Consider the following 21,311-nt stretch of genomic DNA (forward strand, 5'->3'; position numbering starts at 1 on the left):
CAATAAATGCAAAATACCTAGATGAACTGAAGTGGAATATCACCTTTATTACAAAGCAGCTAAAGGCACTATTTTTACAAGGGGGGAAATGATATTCCATCAGTGCTCACAAAGGGGACTACAGCAGGATAAAACACAAACCCTTTGCTATGTGGGCACTCTCTGGATATAATAGTCAAGGTACTGGAACAAGAGACAAGTAGAAACATTTGGAGTAGTGAGGCAGATATGCACCAACAGGCATGCACAGCCAACCTCTAGCAAAGGGGACTCTGTAACAGGAGGAAAATATCCTGGGCCTGCAGCTGTGCTGGGAGCAAATGGGAACAAACAAGAGGGAGTGAAGGAGGGGAAGGATTTTCTGGATCGGCTCCATATAATTTTTTTGTTTCAGTAGTCCAGAGTAGACCTGATGAAATGCCTTAGGATAAGCAGCTGCCAGACTGCAGGAATGCCATAGTCAAAATTAGGCTCTCCCAAATTATCCAGAACATAAAGATATCTAGTTACAGGTAGGTAGCCGTGTTGGTCTGCCGTAGTGAAAACAAAATAAAAAAATTCCTTCCCATAGCACCTTAGAGACCAACTAAGTTTGTTATTGGTATGAGCTTCTTCAGGTATGCACACGAAAGCTCATACCAATAACAAACTTAGTTGGTCTCTAAGGGGCTACTGGAAGGAATTTTTTTATTATTATAAAGATATCTAGAGACAGGATTGCAAACTATAGGTCAGGCATGAAAAAAGAAAGGAGGGTAAGCTGTGGCATTTGTTCAGGTTTCAAGCTGGAAAATGCTGAAAGCATCCTAGTGAGATAGCAAGGAACTGCTGACTGGCTTACAAGCACATACCATCGGGGGTTGATGCCTCCACAGAGGAGCAGGTGCTGCCTCGCTGTTCTTTGTCACTTCCGTGCGGGGGGGCTGCTGCTGGTACAGTGCCACACTCACATCCTGATGAAGGCCTCTTAGCTGTTTTCCCTCTGACTGCCTGAGGAGTCCATCGGGGGATAAAAGTGATCCCCTGGGAAATCAGTTCCTTTAGATAATGCTCTATCACTTCTTTGCCCTGAAAATTAAATGATTAGAGTTATATTCTCAGTCTATACGGCCTATACAGATTTGTCAATGAAGGATATTTACATGCAAAAGAAAATGTATGCAATGTTTGCCTAGTTAGTGGATGGAGTTATAGGTGTGAATCTAGGTTCAAATCCAGTTTTATCTGTGAACTGTCATATCCCAGCTGTACCCTCTCAGGCCAACACACCCACACCCCACACACTTGCAGTATTGCCTATATTCCCTTTAACAAAATTAATCTGGCAAGTCCAAGTGTTCCATCATTTAGAGACATCTATGCAGCAAACACACAAACACATTTGGATGTATAAACATTATCTCATATTCTCTATATTTAATATGTTACAATGTGAGAAAGGATACCCTGGAATAAACAAAGTAAACCAGGAATAGAAAGATGGTTAATTCTGTTAAAAATATTTGCGTTCCCATTTAGGAGAACACCAAGAGCTAGTGTCTTAAACCTGATAGATCCATCCCAGAAAAGGCAGAGCCTAGGAAGGACATAAGGTCTCATTTGGGCACCACAATTTATCAAACAAGTTGGGATCTTGGAGCTGTGCAAGGTCCAGCTGCTTGAGTCCAATCCAATCTGCTCTCCTGAATTGTGGGCTGATTTAAACCTTCTTTTTGCTGGCCCAGCCAACAACATTCTCTAGTTCTGCTGGCTTGCAGGCAGAGCAGGTCAAGACAATAAAGTGCTTGGAGTTATGCTTGGGCAGTATCTTACAGCAAGTTTTGTCTAAAGTAATTCATTTATTTTATTTATTCAACCAATCACAGCTCACCCGCTTGATGTTGGCTGTGTACTGTTTCATTGCAATTTTCTCCACTGTGTTTTCAAAGCCAAAGAATGACTTGATGTCAAGAGATGCAGATTGTTCAAAGCATGTCCAGTCTTCATTCTCAGGGTGAACCTAACCTCAGACACAGATATGTCACAGTTAGAATAAGTGCAGCATACTCTAGAAAGGCTGTTCATGATAAAGGCAATGAAACCAGTTCTCAAATGTACTTTATTTTTGTCTATTCTCCTTCTAAGAAAACTGAACATTTCTTCTGGTGTAATTGTCAAAAAGGAATAAAGTGTGCAGTTGGCAGCTGAAATGATGACTCACCTTGAAAACTGGTTTATATGGACATCTATTGCCTAGTGTTCCTACTTGTTGGAAACAGGGTTAGCGTGGCATTTGAACTGCTTTGCCTCAAGTCACAAAGTTTTCCTGACACTTCAGGGAGTTTGTAGTTTCTGTTCCAGTCACTGTAGCAGTAGATAGGCTATCTACCCAGTGAGAATGGGTGGAAGATTCTCAGCAAAATACTGAGGAATACTGAGGAAAATATAGAATTAAAGCCAAGCTGAGAATGAACTCATAAAGCTCAGGCTCCATAAAAGTATCCCTCTTTCCCTCTCAGTGGCGTAGCGTGGGGGGTGCAGGGGGGGGGGGCCGGCCGCACCGGGCGCAACATCTGGGGTTAGGGCAAATCCATGGGGTAGGGGGCGCAAATCCACGGGTTAGGGGGCGCAAATTACTTGCCTTGCCCCGGGTGCTGACAACCCACGCTACGCCGCTGTTCCCTCTCCCACTCATCAGAAACAACAATTGGTACGCAAATTATAGTGATATTCCATGAAGTCACCCTCTTTCAGAACTCAAGTCAGGTCAAGAACTAGATGTGATGGTGGGAAACCCATGTGCTGAACAGCTGTAAAGTAGGGAAGAGAACACAATCTCCAAGTAAAAAGCTGTGGGCAGGAGGGGTTGCTGAACCCTTCTGATGGTTCCCTCATACCATTTTTCTTCAAGCTTGAAGATCTGAAATATGCCAGCTAGTAGAAAAATAGTGTGGAGGGGGAAGCGACAGTTGGAAGGATTCAGCACCACACCACCGACCATTTTCACTTGAAATCACCTGCCCAGCTTTTCAGCATTTTGGTAGTGACCTATATTTGAAGACAAAGGTCTGCTTCCTTCATGTCTCATTCCATCCTCAGGCAGCACCTGAGATAAAGCCAAAGAGACAGCAGAATAGAAGTGCCACTGTATTTTTAAGCAGCTGCACACAACACATTTGTTCTTAGCTGTAGAGAAATAGACTGAAATTTAAGAGACCTGTAGGCTTTAGTCACAAAAGGTCACCCAAAGCAGCAGAAGTTCAAAGTCTCTCAGCTTTCAAGAAGCTGCTGTCTTGAATACATGCCAACAAAGCAGATAAGTAAGGTAACACAATCTGAGCTTTTGTTTATCAAACACAAAAGGGTATTTAATTGCTTTCCGAGATAGACTAAGCTGCTCTTAAATGTCACTGGTAGAACCAAGCCATAAACCTCTGCTGCACCAAATATAGGCTTACATGGCAGATGACACACTATTGTTATAACAGCTACCTGGCTACATAGTGGTGGGGTTGCAGCAAATATCACTAACAAAAAATTAAGTGGGAGACATAAGGAAGAAAGAACATGAGGCAGGGAATCTAGGAACTACGTTCACTTAGGGTACAGTTGTTCCTTCTGGTTTCTGCTGCTCTAATTATGAGAGTTTTGAAGTGCACAGCTATATTAAGACAATTGATAGTATAGACCAGAACAGCCCTGTACCAAATTCAGCTCCCCCTACCTTACAATCCCTGGGACCAACATAACAGCAGGCATTTTGCTAATCTAATGTTAGATATTGCAGCTTGGTAACATGTGTGTCAGGCTGGTCAGTTAAGCATTGGCAGAACACAAATGTATGTTCAACTCAAGTGAAAACCACAAACACAGACAGCCTTATAACTGTTCCTAGTAGCCCTCTGCTTATCAACACAACACCGTATTTCATGCATACTGGTCGCCACCGCATAATAGTTGCACCTCCCCTTTTCTGGACCCCCGAAATGGTCCCAGAGCATTCCCCACATAATAGTCACAGGGTAACTTATGCGGCTCCACTAGGCTTCAGGCCCCTTCATTTCCTCCTCCAGCTACTGCCACCCCTGCTCCCCTTGTCCCTCGCCATCTCGGCCATGAGCTCCTAGTGGGAGCAGAGTGGGAGAGAATGTTTCTCCCCATCTGCCTGCTGCTTTTTTATTGTTGTTTCAATGGGAACCAATGTAGGGGGTGGCCAGGCCATGTGCACTGAGGGGAGACGTGGCGGGAGGTGGCAGGCCTGGCTGCCGGCACCACTCGTTTGCTGTTCCCACGGCATTCCTTACCAGAACTTCCTGTCCAAATCTGAATGGCTATTCCGCACTTGCAATGCAAAATATAGAGCGGTTTCGTTCACCATAGAGATTCTGATAAATGAGCGACACCACTGCATGTCAGTAGTCTGGACAAGAGAACATACGCACAAGGGAGGCTTCATTTTTACAGAAAGGTACACTAGTGTCTTTCTGTTTTCTCTCCCCATAACAACAGTTACTTTGTCTCTGGTTCAGGCTCACTCTACCCGTGCCGCTGGCCCGACTCCTTGGATCCACTTGCTGTAGTCCCCACTTTTCCACTCTCACATAATGGTTGCACTTTCGTATTTCCCTACATAATAGTCACACACCCCTTTTAGGAAAGGAAAAATCGTCATCAAAAACGCAACCATTATATGGTGAAATACGGTAGCTCTGGAACTAGATGATTTTTCAGCATCAGTACAGTACTGATATTTGGATCTTAGCTAAAGAGAACCAAGAAAAAATAAAAAATAACAACACAATCCCATCTGAAATGTATGCCTCACCATTCAGCAGCCAACTACAATCCCCAGAGCACTTTCCCTTTTTTCAGTTTAGGACACCTCCAAAAGCAGCAAGCAGAGATAACTTATTTTCTTTGCCAGTATAAGTATAAAGGTTACAACCCTTCAAGCAAACATACAGAGATGCAAATCCAAACTAGTAAAAGCTGCATTGTTACAGCCTACTGTACAAGCCTGAGAATGTTATTCCTAGTAACAATAAGACAGAAAGCACTACTAGAGCCACCAAGATTCAAACCCACCCAATGCACTTTGAAGAGAAGGGAAATCTGATAGACAGAATGCTTACTGAATAGTTACATGTCTCCAGGACAATGACACGGTTGGCAAAAGTCTCATTATGAGCTTCAATCACAAGAGTTCGCTCCTTCCAGTTGACCGTGTTTTTTTGTATGAAAAAGACATACTCTACTCCAGCAATCTGAAAAAGAGAAATAAGATTAGCATGTAAGGACTACAATGGAATATATTACAAGCAAAGCCCAGGCAGCCTTAAGAGTACATGTCTATGAGGAATCTTAGCTCTCACCTTCTTCAGTAACCGAGGTGCATCTACATTCAATTTACAGCTGCGTTCAATTATGTGGATGGCTCCATCATCACTCTTGGATTCAGTAAGGATCTCACTGCCCAGGAAAACAGGGATCTCTGGGCAAGTGGGGAAGCGCTTTTCATAAGCCTGAAACACACACACACACACACAGAGAGAGAGAGAGAGAGAGAGAGAGAACATGTTAATGCTGTAAAGGCCATTCTTCTGTTCTTGGAATCTTCTTGTCCTTTATCACACAACTCTGCAGCACACATCACTGTAATAAATGAAAGTGGGTGGTGTTTGAAAGTTCTTTTTTTAAAAAAAGGTGGATGAATGCCTGTGAACCTGAACAGTAACACACACATGGAATCTGCTGTGCCTTTGCTCACTGAATGCCTGTGCAGCTGTGTGTGATTATTAAATATTAAAATAATATTGAATAAAATGATTATGATGTGATTTGGGCTGAGGTGAAACCATGGTAGAGGTCAGTGGAAGTGTTATATCATGGGTGTTATACTCAGACTTCAGAGTGGTGTAACAGAGTGTTAGACTAGGACCTGGGACACTAGGGTTCAGCATGCCCAGTGGTCAGGGGTGATAGAAACTGGAGTCCAACAATATCTTAATGGCCACAGGTACCACATTCTTCATCTACTTTGACTGGCAGCAGCTCTCCAGGGCCGCAGACAGAGGAAGTTTCCCACTACTTGATACCTGACCCTTCTTTCTTTTCCTGGTGGTACCAGAGATTGAAGCCAAGACCCTCTGAATGCAGAGGATGCGACTACCATTGAGCTGTACCCACTGCCCAAACACAATATGAAAAGTCAGGACAGAAAAACCCTGGATAGCTATTAAAAATAGTAAAAAGATAAAAGAATGTTACATGCCATGCCCAATCTCTGCTGAGTAGTAGTTAAGATTTCAGGGGGTTCCAGGCACTCACTCAGGGTTGTGTTTTCATTGGAAAATCAAGGCACAGAGAAGTCTGTAGTGTCTTAGAAATATGGTTTATTCATATCTACACCTGAAGCCTTCAATGGAGAGAAAGTGCAAAACATTACACCCCAAAAGTGTCCTTTGTTGCTCCTTTTATAGCTTCTGCAAGCTTGGGTCCAAAGCAGCAGCCAGTCATGGCCCCTGGTTTCTCAGTGCAGCCTCTCCTAGCCAGTGCGCATGGAGTTCTCCCTAATTTCCAGAACACCTTGCCAAAAACCTCTGTGTAAGAGGACAACTTGTTTTCCTGTAACATGACACCCATGCTGCCCTGGCAACCTCCCATAAGGTCTTTTGTCTTGTGGATGGCTTTTGCAAACCACAGAGCCTAGGACTTGCCAATTAGAACGTCGGCGGTTGGAATCCCTGTGACGGAGTGAGCTCCCGTCGCTCGGTCCCTGCTCCTGCCAAGCTAGCAGTTTGAAAGCACATCAAAGTGCAAGTAGATAAATAGGTACTGCTCCGGCAGGAAGGTAAACGGCCTTTCCATGCGCTGCTCTGGTTTGCCAGAAGCAGCTTAGTCATGCTGGCCACATGACCTGGAAGCTGTCTGCGGACAAACGCCGGCTCCCTCAGCCAGTAAAGCGAGATGAGTGCCGCAATCCCAGAGTCGTCTGCAACTGGACTTAATGGTCAGGGGTCCCTTTACGTTTTACCTTTTTAATGGCAGGGCCATTATCTCCATCTGCCCCTCTATCTGGCAGAAAAACAAACTCATAACAAGAACTTTTGAAGACTGTTTAATTACTTTTTATTTATATAAAGGATGTATTTAGTAAAAAAAAATGCATTTCTTTCCTCCTCATTTTTTAGATCGACTTTGAGTTTCAAGTAGCAAGGGATTATTCCCCATTGTTTGACTCCCCTGTTGCCCCCAAGTTCCTATCCCATCCTTTGGGGGGTATCGTTTTGTTCTTATTATTGTTTATTATGTATTTTAATAATAATAATAATAATAATAATAATAATAATAATAATAATAATAATAATAATAATAATAATAATTTTATTTATATCCCGCCCTCCCCAGCCGAAGCTGGGCTCAGGGCGGCTAACAACAATGAAAATAGTCCGACATTCTAAAAACATTCATTATAAAATTAATTAAATCAAATTAAAATCAAATTAATGGCAACCATCAAGCAAAATTCTGTGCAGAATGCCGATTGCCAGAGGACCAAAAGGCCTGGTGGAACAGCTCTGTCTTGCAGGCCCTGCGGAATGATGTCAGGTCCTGCAGGACCCTAGTCTCTTGTGACAGAGCGTTCCACCAGATTGGAGCCGCGGCCGAGAAGGCCCTGGCTCTAATTGAGGCCAGCCTAACCTCTCTATGGCCTGGGATCTTCAAGATGTTTTTATTTGCAGACCGTAAATTTCTCTGTGGGACATACCAGGAGGTATGTCCCACATTTTGTATTTTTATGCTGTGTACTTCCCTGAGATCTACGAAGGAAGGTTGGTATACAAATTTAATAAATCATCACCGTCATTTTCTAGCTAAAACACAAAGCCCTTGTGTTATGTAAGATGCCCTTTCCCCAACTGGCTCTTGGAAATCAATACAGACTATGGGAACCACACAACTACTGTTACTGTTTTTTGAGCAGTTGTTGTTAGACTGGCTCATACAAAAATCAGTTGCTATGTGGCAGAAAGATATGTCACAGTAGTAAAGGATCTATAGTGAAGGTCTCCAGAGATAATGCTATGCAGAGCTACTATTTTGGGCAGAATCCCAAAAACAAAGAACAATGGAGCATTTTAAGAAATACACAATAGTCTGTTTCAGGCCAATCGGGGGCTCTGGCAAGCGTGGAATGGCTTATACTGAAAAACTCAATTATGCTAGATTTTAGAACACGTCTTTGGACTTCTATATCCAAGACATTTAACAATCAAGATATTTTGCAGCACAGTCGCTGATCACAACTCAGGCAAGCAGTGAACAGCTGATGTTATATTTAACATGGTTCACCTTTAACATGACAACTTTGCTAAGGATTAAATTACATTTGATGATGCACAAGTTACCATGACCTCTCAACTTTGTGTGGTGCAAAATTCCTGCATGGATCAAATAAGGGGAGAATACTGTAGGTAAGGTCTATATAGGTTTGTTACTCAGGATTTGCTAGGGGAAATGATGATAATAATAATAATACATTTAGGGATGAAAATCTTCAAAAGATAGAGGAAAGTTGTTTCAGCTGGAACTTGAGAAGGAAATGGCATTATGAATAAATGCAAACCCTTTCTATAAAATGAGATGTATTCCTAGAAAAGGTTCTAAAAAGATATACATTAACTCAGCAATTCTCTCAATATATGTGATTTTAAAACAAGATTTGGAGTCCTGCTGAAATTGTGGAGCGGAGCAAAGAGAACCAACTGTATTCTGGCTGATTTTAGATGTCAAACATATCACATGGCAGAGCAAACTCAGTAAAGGCTAACAGAGTCAATGTGCATCTGCATAATTTTCACAAAGTAAGAAGCCCCACATGTGAGACTTCTATGGATCCTAACAAAAATTCAGAAGTGTATTTTTTGATCAGAAAAGTGACTGCAATGACAAAAAAGCAATTATTTTGTTTGGTAAAAACTGAAACACAAATGAACAAAGGAGGACATTAGCTTCTTATTAGCTCTTGCATCCTGCCACTATGTCAAGGAGCTTAAGAGTGGCAGTTAAGCCTTACAGCCATTCTGTGAAAGGTGGCCGTTTGCCCAAAGTCATCTAATGAAATTTGCAGCCAAACAGGGATTTGAACCTGAGTATTCCAAACCTGCAGCCAATGCACCACACTAGCTTTCTTTTAGCCAGCATTTAAGTATCTAGGCCAGTCTTCCCCAACCTGGTGCCCTCCAGGTGCTTTGGACTTCAAGTTCCATCTTCCCTGACCTTTTGACCATGCTAACTGGGGCCAACAGGAATTGCAATCCTAAACATCTAGAAGGCAGCAGGTGGAGGGATATAAGCACCAATTCTACCATCAGAGGACTACTACACAAGCTATTCTTTCATCTTATCATGGTCTATTTTTGCATGCCAGGTAGGACAAGGAGGGAACAAAGCACAGAGGCAGTATCAAGGGCAGCGAACTAGGCAAAGCTTGTTGGCAAGCCAAGGAAAAGAACAAGTTCAGCCAATGAGGATAGCTGGCTGAGAACAGCAATGTACTGTATGTGTCACTCTGTGATTGACAAGACAGTTTCCACTTGCCAGGGACTGCAGTGAAATTTCATTAACTGGAATATGTAATCAAAACCAAGCCCTCGGTCAGAGTTTTATAGTTACCTGATTTGCATCTATTCAAAAGGCCATGGCTAGGTTATTTAATCACATGGGGTCCAAGGACTGAGTTTTGTATGTCTGAAATAGGAGACTACTTCAAAGATTCAGTGTTCTACATTGTTGATGTTGTAGTTGTTGCTGTTGTTGATAAAGTCACTTTCTTCAAAAATGTGATCCAAACCAACTTACAAAAATAGTGTAAATAAAGAACTGTTAAAGTGAAGGCATTCAAGCCTTAGCTGGCTAGGTCATATCACGGCTATATAAATACCAATTCTATGAAAATTCTCTTTCCTATTTCAGGTTTTTCCAATATACATTTCTCCTGTTATGCTTAAAAATGGCAAATTAAATTAATTTCTTTTATTTCTTTTATTTTATTCGTTTTTAGGAAAAAGAACCAGACTCAGTCAATAAATATTTTTTTAGGCACAGGAACAAAGGAGGGCTAGGAATACCCAATCTCGAACAATACTATGCAGCTTTCTAAATTAAATCATTGGCACCCTCATTAAAGGCAAAGTGGATATTTCATGGATACAAACAGAAAGCACCCACACAAGACTATTGGTACATGCTCTGCCCTTCCTGTGGTTGTCTCACAGAACAAGAAAAGGTGGTAGATCCATTCTTAAAAGTAACGTTGATGGTGTAGTGGAATTGGAACTCAGTTTTGGCTCCTAGGCTTTCAGCGTGGATGCCTCTGTTAGATCACTCCTCATTAAAACATGCAGATAGGTAAAGGTAAAGGTACCCCTGCCCATACGGGCCAGTCTTGCCAGACTCTAGGGTTGTGCGCCCATCTCACTCTATAGGCCGGGGGCCAGCACTGTCCGGAGACACTTTCCAGGTCACGTGGCCAGCGTGACAAGCTGCATCTGGCGAGCCAGCGCAGCACACGGAACGCCGTTTTACCTTCCTGCTAGTAAGTAGTCCCTATTTATCTACTTGCACCCGGGAGTGCTTTCGAACTGCTAGGTTGGCAGGCGCTGGGACCGAGCAACGGGAGCGCACCCCGCTGCGGGGATTCGAACCGCCGACCTTTCGATCGGCAAGTCCTAGGCGCTGAGGCTTTAACCCACAGCGCCACCCGCGTCCCAAAAACATGCAGATAAATATAAGCAACTCCTAGATTTCGAAACAAATGGTTTCTATAGAATTAGAGATAAGTTTGTAAGAGCTAAAGCAATCGTAAAATAGGAGCTGGTGGCAAAGACAAAAGGCATAAATTTGTCATGGCTGCAACTGTATCAATGGTGCACTTTTGTAAAGTATCTGGAATGCATGGGTGAGGGCTTCGGAACCTTGACACTTTTTGATTCGCTATGTAGCAGACCTAGCCATGACACAAAACATCTTCCTCCCAGAATCGCAGCACTATAAAACACCTGGCTGCAAATGTTTAACTAGGCAACACTGTTAGTACACAAATTCAACATAGACACAAGTGTACATGTATAGCTGCTATCAGGTTCCATATAGCTGCCTTGTTGAAGCTGTGACCTAGCCTGAACCTGCTTTGTGCAATACCATATTATCACAACACATGGAGATTTAGCTGTAGGCCTAACAAGGAGGAAAAAGTTGTGACTAAATGCATATTTCAGGATGAAGCACAATGCTCAAATGAATACTGTACAACAGAAGAGCTACACAATAGGAATGCTGCTATGGGGACTGTTCCTTCAAGTTATTCAGGGGAAAGTTTCTAAGCAAACAGACCTCAGCTATAGCCGTAAGTCAGTACAAAATGCTTGGTTTTAATTTTAGCAGATGGTAGAAAAGAATTGTGTGTTCTGCAAGTTATGCCAGCTAGGGCATGCAGATGGAATGGGCATGTGCCTATCCAGAGTCCCATATATCAGCATTTTGCTCTCAGCATAATTAGGAACTTCCCATATCTGTATATGAGGATCAACCTGACTATAAATGAAGCTGTCTGATCAACAGTCCTGATACCAATCACAAATATGAAGTCCCCCCCCCCCCCCGACTGCAGGATAATGAGAGGAGCAGGAAAGAAACTGGACAAAGCCTGGCACCTGTTCCGCAATACCCACAGTGACAGAGTGCACTGTCACAACATCTCTATCTTATGGGCAGGATGAAGTTGTTTCCTATGCATTCTACTTGTGGAAAAGTTATTGCCAAGTCTATTTACTCATTTCAACTATATAGCAAATAGTAATGATTAACAGCCCAGATTAAAGTAAAGATAGGATCAGAGTGGCTGCTGGTTTTCCTTACTATTCTATGAAGAAGAAGAAACGTGGGCATTAGAAGTAAAAATTCAAACATATGTTTTCGCACACAAAGTAGCGAAAGAGAAATTGCAAATGTTCAATGCAAAAAAGAGTAATTAATAATAATAATAATAATACATTTATACCCTGCCCATCTGGCTGTGTTTCTTCCCCAGCCACTCTGGGCAGCTTCCAGCAAAATATTAAAATACAATAATTCATCAAATATTAAAAGCTTCCCTAAACAGGGCTGCCTTCAGATATCTTTTAAAGTCAGATAGTTGTTTATTTCTTTGACATCTGGTGGGAGGGCATTCCACAGGATGGGCGCCACTACCGAGAAGGCCCTCTGCCTGGTTCCCTGTAACTTTGCTTCTCGCAGTGAGGGAACTGCCAGAAGGCCCTTGGCGCTGGACCTCAGTGCTTGCTCAGAAACCCTTTTCCTAGTCTTCTTTTTGGTCAGTCTTATGGCTACTTCCTCGTTATTTTTTCTTCAGAGAAATGCATTTGAAAGTTAGTCCTGTAAGAAAAATCATAAACTGGCAAGCAGTTACAAACCAATGATGAGTCAGACACAATGCATGAGAGTCTGGAAATGGATTAGCCTATCTATGTATCTGCCATAACTCCCCTCAACACCACTGCACACATTCCATGACAGTACGCTGCCAGGCCACATACGAAGGGGTCAATGAATACTGTAATCTAGCCCCATATTGTGTCTGAATCTACAATTACAAAATACATCCCTAAGCAACAGTACATTCACAAACCACACAAAGTCATGTTCCATTGCAGATGTATTTCCTATGTGGCTGGAGGGCCTACGGTGCATCTCATGTGCAGAGCCATCCAAGGATACGGTAGGCCACTGGGGACAAGTCTGCCATTTTGACATTCGGATAGGGACAGAGCTCTGTCAAACCACTTTAGCTGCTCTCCACAAACTTCTGAAATCATCAGCTCAAGTCTCCTAACTGCTTCAAAGGAAATTTAGTCGCTAAGGAACTGCTCTTTGCTGCAGGGAGAATCCTCTAACGAATGCAAAGCTTGAGGGAGTAAAAGTCTGTCACATTATGCATATCCAAGTTAAGATTCTGATTTGAGAAACTTTAAATAAAAATTAAAATATTAGGGCCTCCCGGGTCTATATTTTAGGAAGTGGCTGTTTCAAGGAACTAGATTATGTTTGACCTAGATACAGTGACAACTTCTCATAGGATGGATCAGTACAATGTCAGTACCTGATGTTGAGATAAGTATGGGAGAACTAATCCAGTAAATTCATTAAACTCAGCCCCATGGAAAGCACAAAGTATTTGCAATCACAGTGGGTCTGCATACCACCCCTTTAAGCACAGTGTCTTGGGAAAGACTATCAAATCACATGTAGTGTAGCAGTGACTACAGCATCTCTGTTACTTACGGAGTGTGTACTGTTGAAAAACATGACATTGTTTTGTTTTTATATGATTTATTATGCTTACACACCAACAAGATACATAAAAAGAAAATATTTATGTCATTTGTTACAAATTACACCGTTAACCAAAAAGAATAAATTTGTTTAATTGACAATAAATCTTCTTGAAATACATTGACTTCCCATCTTCTCCATACTTCATTTCTAGTTTACTAACTTTTTGCATAAATCTATTTATTCATTTTACAATAAAACGTTATTTATCCTGTATCCTTATTTCTTACTTAGTACAACTACAGAGGTTATTCAAAAGCAGCAACCGAATTCAGACTTCCAGTTGTTCTTAAGATATGTTTTAAGAGGTTCTCATTTTACAATAAATACTTGTTTTGACTTATCCTTCATTCTTTCAGATAATCTGGCTAACTCTGCATATTCAACTAGTTTCTGTAATCATTCTGACATTGAAGGGGCTTTGTCACTTTTCCAATTACTCCCAATTAAAATCCTCGCGACAATGGTGGCATATAGAAAGATATATTTCACATTCTGAGGAATATCAGGTCCTATAATTCCCAGTAAGAACGCCTCTGGGGTTTTTTTTGTGAATGAGGCCCCTAACATTTTTTAAAGTTCTAAATAGACATCATCCCCAAAAGGCTTAATTTTTTACATAGCCACCACATATGGAACATTGTAGCAGTACAACGAAAAACATGATATTGTTGCTTGATTTGGGGGTTGTATAATTTAATTATAAAGTAGTGCTACTGGTTTTAATTTAATTTAATTTAATTACATTCGTTTAACATGCGTAAGTCACATTTGAGTTCATTTTTACAATGAAAGACAACTAAAATAAATAATGAACCCAATTAAGTACAGTACTATCCTGAATGCCCTATTCCAGTCCTCGGGAGGAAAATATTCATTTAAAAAAAATGCTTCCTATAAATCAAAGCCTCATCTCCTCTGAGCAAAAGCATCTATACAATACCCACAAGATTATCATACTGTTCCTTCAAATCTTTCTCCAAGAGATGCATTTCACACATTAGCAGATTTTGAATCATCAGATTGAGAAGTTGCAACACTTGGCACACAGATGGTGAAAACTGCAGTGAAGACTGTTAATACTAACAGAAACACTAATGTGAACCTCAGAACAGCAATCTACAAGAGTGTGTTGACTGAACCCAGAGGCCCAGCACCCAAAGAGTTCATTCTTTATAAGGATCTTTTTTATTTACAGAGTGGGAATACAGTGGTGCCTCGCAAGACGAAAATAATCCGTTCCGCGAGTCTTTTCGTCTAGCGGTTTTTTCGTCTTGCGAAGCAACCCTATTAGCAGATTAGCGCTATTAGCGGTTTAGCGGATTAGCGGCTATTAAAGGCTTAGCGGCTAAAAGGCTATTAGCGGCTTAGCGCCTTAGAAAAAGGGGGGGAGCGCAAAAAATCGCAAGACTCGCAAGACGTTTCCGTCTTGCGAAGCAAGCCCATAGGGAAAATCGTCTTGCGAAGCGCATCGAAAAACGGAAAACCCTTTCGTCTAGCGGGTTTTTCGTCTTGCGAGGCATTCGTCTTGCGGGGCACCACTGTACGTCATTAAAATTGTTTAAAGTAAAAGCTTCCAGAAGGTAGAGATAATAGGATCAACACTTTGGCAAAATATTCCCAAAGATACAAAAGATGATCCTGCTCTTTGGCAGCACCCCAACTTTTATGTAGTCATCCTCACTAGTTGACATTTTCTACAGTCACTTCCTAAAGCAAAATCTCCACTCAAAGTTTCTGTCTACCCGTCTGCACATTCCTCAAGTGCATTTATTGTATTCTTCATAAGAACAGGCTTTAACAATCCATCTGTTTATGTTGGTGAGGAATTGGTGAATTCCAAACCAAAACAACATAGAGATCCAGGGCTCCACTTGCCTAGAAGCCAAGCCCTTTGATATTGTTCCTTTGATATTCTTATGCTCTTTGATACTGGCCCTTTGATATTGTTATGCTCAGAATCACATTATTGCTATTACAAAAATGTTCTCGGGCTAAATCCTAGCACTAAAAACAAAAGCTAGTGCTAGGTGTTGCCTTAAGTTAAATCATTTAAGCAACATATTTATGCTTAACTGTATAATGTAATCAAGTTTCATTTTGGCAGTTACACTTTCTTGTAAGTAGCAATCTTTTTGCAACCTAGGCATCGTGGACAGACTGAACCATGTTTTTCTAGAAGCTCTTGAGTTCACACATGTGATTTAAGATATAGCTGAGGATTCAAAACATTCAGGATTCAGTTTTGTTTTTACCAGAGCATAATCCATTTAGCATGTTAGTTTCACTTTCAATAAATCCAAGGGGTTACAACAGTACATAAGATTGCCTAAGACATTTTGTCAAGTAGAGAAAAATTCTGAAATAAAAAATGCAACAAAAAGAAATGCATCAATATTTGGTCTTTAGAAGATATATGCTACCAAACTTACAACAGATTTGTCTAGCTGCAACCCTCCTGTATTAACAGCCAATTTACTGACAACCACCTGACATCAACCATCTGTGTCTAATGGAGCTGAAGTGCACATAGGTGCTTGTTCTGTTTACCAGTGCCTTTGTGTTGAATACTGCAAAACACTCTACAGAAGGAAGTCAGGGAACTGTCACTTGAGATACCAAATGTACTTGGAAACTTTCAGTGCAATGACAACTGCTTTTGTCATCCACAACTCCACATGTTAATAGAAAATAGTTCATATGCTTGCCTGCCTCTCTCTCTGAACTGCAGCTTGCAGAGAACTTTAAATGGACTAATTCTGCAGACAAAAGTACTAAATGCCCAAAGCCATAACTCACAAGGGATACAGGAACATATGTCTCTTCCCCCTGGTGTGAGTCAGATAGATCTGGTAAAGATAGATGACATTAGCAGAATAGATTTAGCCACAGTTGTTAAGGCTCTCCTTCCAACTTTGTTTTTCAAGAAGATCTGAAGCAAGATGCACAATACACTGGGATTTTCAAAAAGCAAATATTTAGAGAGGCCAGGGATGCCAGACCTGAGTGCAAATGAAGGCGGGGAGAGGAACTGCTAAGTTTCCTGAAGTCACTTGGTTATTTTAATTAAAAAATGAGAGCTGCTCTCAGAGGCATTCAAAATCGCCACCAACATTGGCACAGTGCATTTCTACACCAGATACGGATACAGAGGAGGCAGCAAGATCTCAAAGGTCACAGTTTTCAAAGGACCCCTAAATAAGGCAAAAGGTGGAAGCCAATTTGTACCATAAGGACATAAGAAGAGTCCTGTTGAATCAGACAAACATCCTTCTAGTCCAGCATTCTGTTCTCACAGTAGCCAAGAAGATGGCTATAGGCAGCTCACAAGAAGGATATGACAGCAATAGCACTTTCCTACTTGTAATCTCCTGCAACTGGTATCCAGAGATGCACAGTATTGTCTTTAACAGGGGAGGTAGAATACAGCCCTCGTGATTGATAGTGATATATAGCGACATGAATCTGTCTAATCCCCTTTTAAATCTGTTAGTTGGGGGCCTCACTACATCGTGTCAGAACAAATTTCATTGTTTAACAAGGCACTATATGGAGAACTACTTTATTTTATAGTTCTTGTAAATTCAAAGATTCAGTTTCATTGACTAACCCCAGTTTCTAGTATTATGAAGAAAAAACTTACCTCTATCCATATTCTCCACATCATATATAATGTTATACACTTATGTTCCTTCCCAGCCCTTATTCACCTTTTTAAAAAAACTAAGACTTGTAACCTGTAACTATTGCTCATTTGGGAGTTGCACCAGCCTCTTCATCATTTTGGTTGCTCTTTTTACTTTTACCAGCTCTACAATATCTTTTGAGGGGCAGCAACCAGAACTGTGAACTGTATTCCAAGGGCAATTGCACCATAAATAATAAATTATTTCCAGCCCCTTTCCTAATGGCCCCTAAATTGTGATGTGCCTTTTTCACAGCTACCACACACTGGATTAACATTTTCATCAAACTATTCACCATTATCCAATAATTATTTCCTGCTCAGTCATCAGTTCACACCCCATTTCATGTAAATGTGAAGTTACAATTTTTGCCCCAATATACATCATTTTACACCTTGCACTGAACCACATTTGCCATTTTACTACCCATTCACCTAGTTTGGAGAGATCATTTTGGAGCTCCTAGCAGTCCCTTTTTTGTTTTTACCACTGTAACTTTTACCACAAGTTTACAGCATTAGTAAACTTGACTACCTCACTGCTCACTCCTAACTCCAAATTATTAATGAAAACGTTAAAAAGAAGTGGCCCCAATACAAATCCTTGAGAGAACCACTTCTTACCTATATTCATAGTGAGAACATTCCATTTATTCCTACTCTCTGCTTCCTGTTCTCTAACCAGTTACTAATCCATAACAGTACCTGCCTTTTAATCTTATGACTGCTAAACTTGCCAAATCTAATTTTTTACATTCCTTTCTGATAATTACTACAAATAAATTCAGCACTGGATGACAAAGAAGTTAGAAATATTTTTTGTGAAGTTTTGAAATGATGGTACCTTATGACAAGAAACCCAATTACAGGTTGATCCTACAGAAAGTTTCACCAAAAGAACAGATATAAACCTTTCATATACTGCAAATCAACACATCATAACTCTGAATACCACACAAATCAGAGGCTTCTGAATATTTTTTTGAGCCTCTAAAGCTATGAAGGACACCAGAGAAGTAATAAGAAATACCACTTACCGCCATGACCAGCTCAAATGGGTATTTGTAGACCCTAACAGGAGACTGATATTTTTGCACCATTTTTACTTCACACCTGTAATGAAAGATAACAGAAACCGGTTTTAAAAAAGAAATCTACTCTGAACATCACACAGCAAGCCTAAACATACGCACTTTAGACTCTGCAGTAGAACTGCTACTTGTCCCTTGTGATCAAAGACAGGACAGAAACAGAGGTTCAACTAAGATGGGCCAGATTTCTAATACAGGTACCCAAGAAAAAGAAGCCGTTTGTATGTGAGTCCCCAAATATTATAACCCTTTCCTTTTATCTTATGTTTGATGTCATCATATCACCACCCTGAGACTAATGCTTTTGATTTTAAAGGCTGTTTAAACCAACCACATTCAAATTTGTGCCCAGCTGTGCTAAAGTCATTTGATTTTTAATAGAAAGGGGGGGGGGAGAAAATCCAGATGCAAGCTAGCATACTTTTACAAAATGTTCCATACACAGTTGGGGAAATTACACCATTCTGACAAGTGACTCAAAACCAGCTGGTTACCTTGAAATGAACAAAAAAGCCCTGTGGGATTGACAATACCCATCTCTGCAGTTCAGTTACCCAAACCACTGGAATTCCTCCATCTGCCCCCATCAACAGCTTTTAGCCCGCACACGCATGCCGGTTACAAGAACCCTGAGAAATAATGAATGCACTCTAACAAAAAGCTCATTGAGTTCCATTCTGCAAACACTGTAGGATATGCTGCCTCCACTATTAATACTAAATGCCCAGGCATGCTAGAAGTCCAGAAGGCCTCTAGGTTTAACTTTTCTCACAAATATTCCAGGACTGAAAAGGCAAGCCACCATACAAGCAGTGAAATCAACACTGGGAACAAAGAGCTAATCAAAGAGAGTTTGAGTCAACTGTGGGAAATGAAAGAGTTAAAAACACATAGGTTCTCTACACCAGTGTTTCCCAACCGGTGTTCCGCGGCACAGGAGTGTGCCGTGAGACATCGGCGGGTGTGCCGCGAGATGCCTGGAGGGAGGCGGGCGAGTCGGCGGCGAGAGGCGGGGCGGCGGCGGCGAGGAGAGGCCGCGCCTCCTGCTGCTGCCTGGCGCTCCTCCTCGCAGCCGGCAGCGCTGCCTGGGCGCCTCCGCGCGACTCTGCCTCGCTGGGTTTGGTCTCCCAGCAGAGACGGGTCACACGCGCCCCTCCCTCCCTCCCTCAGCCTGCGCGGAGGGAGAGCCAGAGAGAGGCATCGCTCCTGCGCGCCGGGAGAGGGAGCAGCCGGAGCGATGCCCCTTGAAATCTTCGCCCTGCCTTCTTCTGGAGCGACGGAGAGCCTCTTAAAACTCGTCCGTCCGCTTCTCTCCCTGCCAAGAGGCGTCCAGCAAGCCGGCTTTGCCAGCGGAGCCAGCCTTGGAACAGACCCATCCGTCAAGCGGGGATTGTGCGTCCTCCTGGACAGAGTGTAAGCAACCGGGTTTAATTTGGGTTACGCGGAACTCCAGCGCTCAGGGCGGGAGTTTAGGAAATCCAATCGGGTGGCGCCGCTCTTCCTTGGGACCCCATGGGGAAACACTGGGGACCTACTTCTAAGCAAACGGGTCTACACGTCTCTCTGCCCCCCCCCCCTTTAACCTTTAGCTTCAAAGCCAGAGCAAACCGAGGCTAAATCCGTATTTACATAGGATAGCTTTCGTGCGTCCCTCCCGGCGTGACGCTGCGCGCTGACGTCACGGGGCGGGGCTTTAATGGTGGTGTGCCGCGAGATTTTTTTTCAGTAAACAGGTGTGCCGTTGCCCAAAAAAGTTTGGGAAACACTGCTCTACACCCACCTTCAGGAAGCTCTCCATCTAAAAGCCATTTAATGTTCTTAAGAACTACTTGTACAATTAAGTTCTCTGATAAAGGAGAGGAAAAGAGAACATGGCCATTCATGGCCTTAACTATACCTGGAGTTTGCAAATTGCTTTAATCAGTCCATTAATTTTCAGAAGGTCTCAACACTTCAAGTCCGCTAAGCAACCATCTGAGAATTGTGAAGTCCTGGATAAGAGTTATCACTGGTACTACACCGATAGGAATATCTAAAAGACAGAGCACATATTTTCACTTTTTTTTTCCTTTTCTTTTTTTCTTTATTTTTATTTATTTATTAAAGCCAGTGTTGGTGAGCGCTAACAAGACAGAGTCAAGCTGCAGAAAGCTTTGCTGATATCATATAACAGACACCCAAGCTACAAAAAGTGCAGGGTACCTTACAACATAAGGATGTAAGTCCAGTACTTGGAGTGTACAGGGGACATATGAGTAAGTGCTAGCAAAGTGAAGGAATATTATCTGCAAAATAAATTTAACTGTAGTCTGCCTTGCACTTTCTGACCTAAGAAATTCATGTTACATTCTGCAGGAGGTTCAGCATTCTAAGGAAGCCTTGACCTGCCCTGGGCTATCAAGCAGCTACCAGTAGGTGCTAAAATGATGGAAAAGTATAGGCATAAGCCAGCATTTGCACTTTACTGCACTTTGGGATAATGCAACAAGTAAATTCATACAAGTGTGTTTCATAAGATAACTACTCTAATCTTTTAATATTTTGCTTGCATTGTACCAAGCAGATTATCACAGATTCCTTGCTTGCTTGCTTTCCTCTCTCTCTCTCTCTCTCTCTCTCTCTCTCTCTCTCTCTCATACACACATACAGTACCTACCAATGGAGGCAAGCTTGCTGAGTAAATTATCCCCTTGTTTTTGTTCACAACAGCATGATCACATTTCCCTTCAGCTTTCTAGGGACAAAACCCCCAATTTACCATCTGCCCAGGTAAGAAGAGGCTCCTGCCTTCATTGGATAAGAATGAAATGTATTACTCAGGCCTTGTGCTTGGTAACACTGTTCTAGGGAAGGGGATCCTATTTCCCTGTGGTAACTGCAGACCTGGTCAGGCAACAGCAAGAACAAAAGAGATGACTTTTTATGTTATTGTTCCCCCAGCACCCCTAACTACCTCTGTAAAAAAGAGCTTCAAAAGCCAGGAACTACTGATGCCATCTGCTAATGAGGACTACAAGATTCAAGGCACATGAATTTTTTTAGAATTAAAATCTGCTATATATTTTGGAACATGATTTGGCTGTTTGCATGTCCATTTGTTTGCTCTCTATACATCTGGATGCTTCTTGAGATACTCAGCCTAAGAATTTCCAAAGGGGGGGGGG

The 21,311-nt window shown here is 41.9% G+C and overlaps 1 protein-coding gene across 4 annotated transcripts in view; it reads right to left on the reverse strand.

Annotated features, from left to right (window-relative positions):
• SEC14L5 (SEC14 like lipid binding 5) overlaps window positions 1–21,311 on the reverse strand; it is a 43,606-nt gene that overhangs the window by 13,247 nt on the left and 9,048 nt on the right. For 2 of the 4 annotated variants that reach the window (XM_028705793.2, XM_028705796.2), the window contains exons 2-7: window positions 20,045–20,179; window positions 18,094–18,169; window positions 5,352–5,501; window positions 5,112–5,243; window positions 1,871–1,999; window positions 852–1,068 (exon numbers count right to left, since the gene is read on the reverse strand). In XM_028705793.2, coding sequence (XP_028561626.2) covers window positions 852–1,068; window positions 1,871–1,999; window positions 5,112–5,243; window positions 5,352–5,501; window positions 18,094–18,156 — 691 coding nt within the window. In that variant the 5' untranslated portion in view covers window positions 18,157–18,169; window positions 20,045–20,179. Of the gene's footprint in view, window positions 1–851; window positions 1,069–1,870; window positions 2,000–5,111; window positions 5,244–5,351; window positions 5,502–18,093; window positions 18,170–19,927; window positions 20,014–20,044; window positions 20,180–21,311 lie in introns of those variants that run through there. The other 2 variants (XM_028705795.2, XM_028705794.2) reach the window with 2 other exon arrangements.

This window comes from Podarcis muralis, chromosome 14, assembly GCF_964188315.1.
Source record: "Podarcis muralis chromosome 14, rPodMur119.hap1.1, whole genome shotgun sequence".
NCBI classification, from domain to species: domain Eukaryota; kingdom Metazoa; phylum Chordata; class Lepidosauria; order Squamata; family Lacertidae; genus Podarcis; species Podarcis muralis.